The sequence below is a fragment of the Biomphalaria glabrata genome, chromosome 11 (assembly GCF_947242115.1).
Source record: "Biomphalaria glabrata chromosome 11, xgBioGlab47.1, whole genome shotgun sequence".
In the NCBI taxonomy this organism is placed as follows: domain Eukaryota; kingdom Metazoa; phylum Mollusca; class Gastropoda; family Planorbidae; genus Biomphalaria; species Biomphalaria glabrata.
The window spans coordinates 27,000,007-27,007,956 of record NC_074721.1 but is presented as its reverse complement, the minus strand read 5'-3'; the positions used below and the strand labels follow the sequence as shown (position 1 = coordinate 27,007,956).

General features: G+C 31.5%; 1 protein-coding gene across 1 annotated transcript; it reads left to right on the top strand.

The window, feature by feature from the left end:
* The first annotated feature begins 544 nt into the window (after nt 1-544).
* LOC106065546 (uncharacterized) lies at nt 545-7,430 on the top strand. The gene is made up of 9 exons (XM_056045741.1): nt 545-603; nt 2,231-2,293; nt 2,434-2,496; nt 2,629-2,691; nt 3,285-3,347; nt 6,171-6,233; nt 6,544-6,606; nt 6,735-6,797; nt 6,917-7,430. The coding sequence occupies exons 2-9, from the start codon at nt 2,278-2,280 to the stop codon at nt 7,045-7,047; spliced, it is 525 nt and encodes a 174-aa protein (XP_055901716.1). The 5' UTR covers nt 545-603; nt 2,231-2,277; the 3' UTR covers nt 7,048-7,430.
* The last annotated feature ends 520 nt before the right edge of the window (nt 7,431-7,950 follow it).

The following is a 7,950-nucleotide window of genomic DNA, read 5'->3' as shown; positions in this document are numbered from 1 at the left end:
TCCCCGCACAGTGCAATGAGGATACTCTCTCCCCCTCTTAGGCACTCCCATGGGAGCCTTGTTTTGCTACCCTTTTAGCCTAGTCGTCCCCTCGCACGACTTTTCAACCCGGGCGCCACGTTGATGCAGAGCAGCGTACTTTGGGGAATTGTCATCCAAACCGTTCTGCCAAGCCACACCAAGTTCAAGCGTACTTAGCATCTCGTGCACGCTTCCCCACTTAATAAAAAACAAAATGTTAGATAAGGCAACCATATTATTCTTCATTATTTTCTTTCTTTTATTTTTGTAATCCTTTACTTAAGTTAATGACCTATATATGATTTGATTGACCACTACAGACTGCAAAGTTTATTTCCTCAAAGAAGCTCAAAAAGAAAATAAGGCATTACATTTAGAAAAAGCTTTGTTACGTTTTCATAACAGAATTCCTGGAAATGTGTGCTTGGTTAAAAACTATGAAACATTTCAAAGTAACTTTAAGTTTTATCGCACAGCCATTTATTTCACCTGTTAAAAATTGTTCATGTTTTCCTATAGATAAATTAGAGACAGTCCAAAGAGAATCACAAAATAGAATTTCAGCATTGAATTCAGATAATGGTTAGTTTTTACTTTTTTAGCCGCCCCCGTAAGGGGAAAAATCTGTTTGTGAAAATGTGCATTTGTCCGTCTGTGTAACCGTCTATCACACTCATTTCTGAAAAAAATTAGAAGATAAATCCAAAATCATATTTCATAATGCTTTGTGGCTTGCAAAGCTTAGGTGCTAAGGCTACATTTTGTATTCTATAAGCAAACCTTTTACTTTATAAAATTAATTAATCATAAATGTAAGGTGGATTATGTTAAAATTATGTTAACAAAGAAATATGTTTTGTATGTATTTTTAATATTACTTATTCACATATATATATATATGCAATGTTCACAACACATAGAAATATTTTTCTGGTACACTAGCTACTAAAAGAAATAAGGAAACATTTATGTTTGTTTATTAAGACTTGAAGAAAGATGTAAATGTAAATGTTACGCGGTAGCGTGACGGCCGCGGTTACATGGTTGTAAATTAGTTCATCAACAATTTAAAATAATCAGAATTTATGTTTGCCTCCCTTAGGGTAAAAGCCGCTTACTTTTTTGAGTTTTGTCTATTGTTCTGTATGTCCGTCACGTTTAGATCGAAAAAAAAAGAAGAACAATAGGCTATGACAATATTAAATCACTTTTAATTTTCCTTCCAAAACATCGCGATAATCTTTGTCTCTCTAATAGATTGTTAGGACGGTCTTGTGAAAAACAAATCAATGCCAATGAAGTTTTGGTATTTAACATTTAACTTATGTTACATTTAATTGTCTTGTTTAAACATCACATAACTCATGATCAAAAATAAGTTGTATCGGATTTTCTAAATAAATAAATAAAAAATCTACAGATCTAAATTTTCAGCTGAATGGACACTTTTTATGCAGAGCTTCATGGAGAAGCCAGAGTGGGTGGAACCTAGACACGGATATAAAAAACGGCTCTAACGATTTTCCTCTAAATGTTAAACTGGTTGGCCACTTTAGGAAAACTCTAGTATGACTGTTATAGTTTTCAAAGTCATAACAAAATATTTTTTTTATACAACTAAGTCTAAATCTAGATCCAGCATCGGTTTTGAAAGGACTACAAGGTTCGGGAACTTCCAAATGTTGGATTGAAGAGTTTAAAATTTAAATTTCTTTGACAAAAATATCCGGATCATTCTTTACCGATAAAAAATTTGTGTAATGTTTTAACAAGAAAATTAAATTTTACTTTCTCCTTTTAAAACCCTGAACAACCTTTTGTTGATATGTTTGTACAATAAGTCATTTAACATTTTTTTAAGTTAAAATCCGGATTAACTTGATTTCAATAAAAAAAACTATAGTGACGTATTGTCCAAAAATATTAAATGTTATATAAGTCAGAAGTGCGCTTTCAAACAATCATTAAAGGAATTTTTGTGTACACTATCAAGAACAATTTTAAAAGTAATAAGATATAAGTCAGCCTAGAGATTTTAAAAGTAATAAGATATAAGTCAGCCTAGAGATTTTAAAAGTAATAAGATATAAGTCAGCCAAGAGATTTTCATTGAGCGTTTCTATGATAAATTGTTATTGTTTAAATTCATAACTATAAGCGTTATCTGTAAGTTTTATTTTTCTTATTACTATGTGTTTTTTTTCATTAGAGAACCTATATAAAGATCTAAAAAATGCGCAAAATGAAATTATAGAAATGAACTTAAAAAAAGGTAAGTCTTTATTATTTGACGTAATTGTGTTTTACAAATTTTTGTCTTCTTGGTAAAACAAAGAGCTAAAGTTTTCAAATATTATCGTCTGACCAGATTATCAACTTGTTCACAATATAATTATTTTGTGTTGTTTTCAGATAAACTAAAATCATCTCTATCTGAGGCAAAAACTAAATTTAAAGCATTGACTTTAGAGAAAGGTTTGTCTTTAGATTTGTCTTTCTTTGTTTTAAGTTGTGTTTTCGCGTTAGATCTTCACTTTAAGAACTTCATTTTGTTGATCGATTTTATATCACCTACTTCAGTTATAAAAATGGTTGTTTTTACCTTAGATGACTTAGAAAAAACCCTGAGAAACACACAAGGAGAAAATATAAATTTAACATCAGAAAAAGGTAAATTTTTCTATATTATCACATTTTTGTGATCGTATGTCCAATTTGTTTTTCTTAAATTTGATGTTTTGTTCCTGTTCAGTCAGCATTTATTATTTTTAGATAAACAACCAAATCTCTTAGAGAGGAAGCTGTAGATAAACAACCAAATCTCTTAGAGAGGAAGCTGTAGATAAACAACCAAATCTCTTAGAGAGGAAGCTGTAGATAAACAACCAAATCTCTTAGAGAGGAAGCTGTAGATAAACAACCAAATCTCTTAGAGAGGAAGCTGTAGATAAACAACCAAATCTCTTAGAGAGGAAGCTGTAGATAAACAACCAAATCTCTTAGAGAGGAAGCTGTAGATAAACAACCAAATCTCTTAGAGAGGAAGCTGTAGATAAACAACCAAATCTCTTAGAGAGGAAGCTGTAGATAAACAACCAAATCTCTTAGAAAGAAAGCTGTAGATAAACAACCAAATCTCTTAAAGAGGAAGCTGTAGATAAACAACCAAATCTCTTAGAGAGGAAGCTGTAGAAAAACATAGGAAAAAAGCTAATATTTGAAAGACTTCAAAAATATATTTGCTTTATTTCATTAATTTTTAGATAAATTAGCGAAGTCTGAGAAAGAATTACAAAGTAACCTGGCAGCACTGACATTACGACAAGGTGAGGCATAACGTTCATTTTGTATATTGTTCAGTTGAATGTATATTTGTACATGGTATTGTACAGCGAGCAGAGGCTCAGGCAGTTAATTGTGTTTATTCAAAAACATTTTTAAATCGCTAAACACTAATTTACAAATGCAATAATAAAAACTGATTAAAATACTCAGTAAGACAGAAAGATAGAGGACAAATTGAACCAAGAGCAACAATACAAAACCCAAAAAAAAAATCTTACTCTGGAATAAATGTAACCTGACACAACTACACCAAGCTGCACTAAACTTTCAACAAACATTCTTATTAGAAAAAGACATTAACCAACCAGTCGATGACCTCTGGAATTTCATTAAAAACCATCTTAAAAGCATTATAGAAAATCATATACCAACTAAATACACATCAAAAAAAAAAAATGCTGGTTTAATAATAGACTAAAGAAGCTTTGTAAACAGAAGGTAAACCTATATAAAAAATTTAAAGAAACTAATGCAGAAAGAGTTTACAAAAAGTATATAAAAATTAAACACTTAACCCAAAAAGTAAGAAGACAGCTGCAGAGTGAATACATAAACAATGTAATATCTAAAGATAACAACAAAAACCTATGGTCATACATTAAGTCTAAGAAAATGGAAACAACAGGCATAGCGCCATTAAAAGATGAACATAACATAATACATAATGATAATGAAACTAAAGCAAACATCCTAAACAAATACTTTGCATCAGCATTCTCAGCCCCAGGAGACAAAGACATATTACTGAATTTGAACCAAGTAAACAACATAGAAGATATAGTAGTACAAGAAAATGGAATTCAAAAACTATTAGCCAACACCAAACCAAATAAAGCTTCTGGACCTGATGGTATTCCAGCTAGATTACTCAAAGAACTAAGCAATGAGCTAGCCCCAGTGTTCAAAATACACTTTCAGGCTTCACTTAACCAGGGCAGAGTACCAAAGGACTGGAAAGAAGCTAATGTCACCCCCCTATTTAAAAAAGGAGAAAAATCTGACCCAGGAAACTACAGACCAGTATCACTTACCAGCATCACATGTAAAATCCTAGAACACATAATATGTAGCAACATCATAAACCACTTAGACAAACATAATGTCCTCACACCATACCAACATGGCTTTAGGAAATATAGATCATGTGAAACACAACTAATAGGACTAATTGATGATTTTTCAAAAGGTTTAGATAATAGTGAACAAATAGATGCTATCTTACTAGATTTTTCTAAGGCTTTTGACAAAGTTCACCACCATAGTTTGCTTAAAAAATTAAAATATTTCGGCATTAATGGTCCACTGCATCAGTGGATTAAAGATTTTCTGATAGGGAGAGAACAAACTGTAATAATAAATGGCTCTAAATCAACACCGATAACAGTAAACTCAGGTGTACCTCAAGGAACAGTCTTGGGTCCACTACTATTTTTAATTTACATAAATGATTTACCAAATTGCATTAGTTCAGGAACAAAAGTCAGATTATTTGCAGACGATTGCATACTATATAGAACAATAAAAACAACACAAGACACAGATATTTTACTAAGAGAATTAGATGAATTACAGAAATGGGAATCAAATTGGAGCATGTATTTCCACCCAGAAAAATGTCAGTTGTTAAGAGTAACAAAAAAACTAAAACAAATTAATTCCACTTATTTTATTCATGGCAAACCAGTAACACAGACTAAAAACGCAAAATACCTAGGTGTTATAATAAATGAAAAACTATCATGGAACCACATATTGATGAAACTACAAAAAAATCTAACAAAGCATTAGGATTTATTAAAAGAAATTTCTATAAATCAAATAAGAACATAAAACTAAAATGTTATTTAACCTTGGTTAGGCCAATAATAGAATATGCATCCTCCGTTTGGGACCCCTCAACTCAAGAAAACATTAAGAAACTGGAACAGACACAAAATAGAGCAGTGAGATTCATAACAAACGAATATTCACATTTGACTAGAGTAACACCTTTAGTAAAATAACTAAATTTAGAAAGCCTTCAGGACAGAAGGCTCAAAAGTAAAGTAGCAATCATACATAAAACACTGAACCATAATCTTCAAATACAAAAACAAAATTTAATAAATACTCTGAAAGACACAAAGATAAAGGCACATTCCTCGTCCCATATGCTAGGACAAATTTGTACAAATACTCCTTCTTCCCTAGTGCTATTAGAGCATGGAATGGGTTGCCTGAGCTAGCCAGGAAAACCAGTGACTTGGCAGAATTTAATTCATTGGTTAATATGCATGACTAAATGCATGACGCGTAGGACGTAATCATCTTCTTTTTTGAAGTAACGTCTGTATTATATAAGATAAGATAAGAGCGACTTCATCCCTAGTGCCATTAGAGAAAGGAACGTGTTGCCTGAATCAGCGACAAAATAACCAACATAGCAGAGTTTAACTTGATGACTTGCTTGACTAGATTGACATGAAATGAGTAAGATGTAATTATCTTCTCTTTTGAAGTAACGTCTGTAATATATAAGTTGAGATAAAACAAAGGACAATACTATGGAGGTGAAAATATTGGTCTACTTACGGGTCAAATGTTTTAATTAAATATACTATTTTACGCCCTACCAGTTGTATTACGGCACCAAATAATCAAAGTAAGGTATATTTATGACTAGCATTATATTGTTAAGTCAAAGATAGCTGAGTTTTTAAATGCATACACTTGTATAAGTGATTCATGAAACAATAGACTTGGTATAATAAAATGATTTTATTTGGACCTGAATAACGGACATTTTTCTTTTTTTTTTCATTTAGTGAAATTAGAAAAATTCTCAAAGGTTTTGCAAACTAAAATTTCATTAGTAACTGCAGAAAAAGGTTAGTCCTTATATTTCATTCGAATGCATTTTGTTTTTTATTCTTCTAAGTTTCAATTTCTATATGTTAATGATGATTTTTCTTTTATTATTACTATTAAATATTTTCTGGTATGAATTTCAGAGGAATTAGCCAAATCTGTAGAAGACTTACAGACTGTAAATTCAAAGCTGACTTTAAAAAAATGTGTTTCTTTTTTTAAATTACATTAATAATTAATTTGAACGTAACCTTTTAAATTTTATTTCATAACTATTTGAATTTTTCTTGCCTTGACCACTTAGTTTATTTTAAACTATTTTTTTAATAGATAAATTAGCAACATCTTTAAAACAATCTCGTCAAGAGGTTGATACGTTGACGGTAAACCGAGGTTAGTCATTACATTTTAATTGTTTTCTTTTATAAACAAGATCTAGTTTTATTTTTGTATACATATTTATAATATTTATAATGTAGCTCCCAACGACACTGAAAATTTATAATATTACTTTTTATTAGATGAATTGGTAACAAAGCTAAGAACCACTGAAATGCAGATTGCAGAATTGGCTTTCGAAAAATGTAAGTCTGAAGGTTTTTTTCAAATATGTTGTGTTTTCTTTCAATATTTTCTATTTTATGGAATTAATTTAGAAATATCATTTAGCTAAAATATGTTTATGTTTTTTTTTGTACCTTAGATACTTTAAACAGTTCTTTAAGAGACGCTCAAAGTGTCATCTCAGAAGTAACCCTGGAAAAAGGTGAGCATTTCCATTCCTTTATTTTAACAGTGCTCTTAACCAAAAGCGGAGTCTCTTTGAAGTATTAGGTTTACATTGGAAGTTGTTGGCTGTTATTAAGAAATTTTTCGAGCTGGGAGGCTGCCTGAGATTAGACAGTTCAATAGCTCTAATTGTTAAGATGACTGAATAAATTTGTTTCTTTGACTTTGGCCTTCAAACTATCTCTTCCCTATGTTATGCTTTTAAAAAATTAATTCAATTTAAAACATTGTCTTTATAATGGCTATATCCGTCGATTTCTCCAATTTAGCTCAATATATCCGATAATGCGCATGTTTCCACAAATAAAAAATTGTTATGAATCAGAGGATACACAACAACTACAAATGATGGGGGTGCGGTGGTCGAATGGTTAAGCGCTTGGCTTCCGAACCTGAGGTCCTGGGTTCGAATCCCGGTGAAGACTGGGATTTTGAATTTCTTGATTTTTAGGGCACCCCTGAGTCAAACCAACTCTAATTGGTACCTGACTTTAGTTGGGGAAAGTAAAGGCGATTGGTCGTTGTGCTGGCCACATAACACCCTGCTCGTTAACCGTTGGCCAAAGAAACAGATGACCTTAATATCATCTGCCTTATAGATCGCAAGGTCTGAAAAGGGAAACTTTACTTTACAGATGATGGAATTAATAGTGACAATAGAGTTATCCTCTGCAAACATTATTGCCTTTGATATCAATTTGAGAATCGAACATGCCTCTTTCTTCTTATTTGTTATCACTACACATGATTCCAGTGGCTCTTCGCCAATGTTCTTCTATCTTACTGTACATTTTGCCTGATGTCCCTTTAATTAAACATATCCAGACAAAGTTATCCTACACATATGGGAATTTCTAGGGTGTGCCATTAGTGACTCACTTAATAGGAAATGAAATGCACTGACACTGTTTTCCTCATAATTTTATCTGGATTTTTGCAATGATTTAG

Coding starts and splice junctions, on each gene's coding strand:
- LOC106065546 (XM_056045741.1), top strand. Junction 2,497..2,628: donor AGCATTGACTTTAGAGAAAG/GTTTGTCTTTAG, acceptor TTTTTACCTTAG/ATGACTTAGAAAAAACCCTG. Junction 2,692..3,284: donor AAATTTAACATCAGAAAAAG/GTAAATTTTTCT, acceptor ATTAATTTTTAG/ATAAATTAGCGAAGTCTGAG.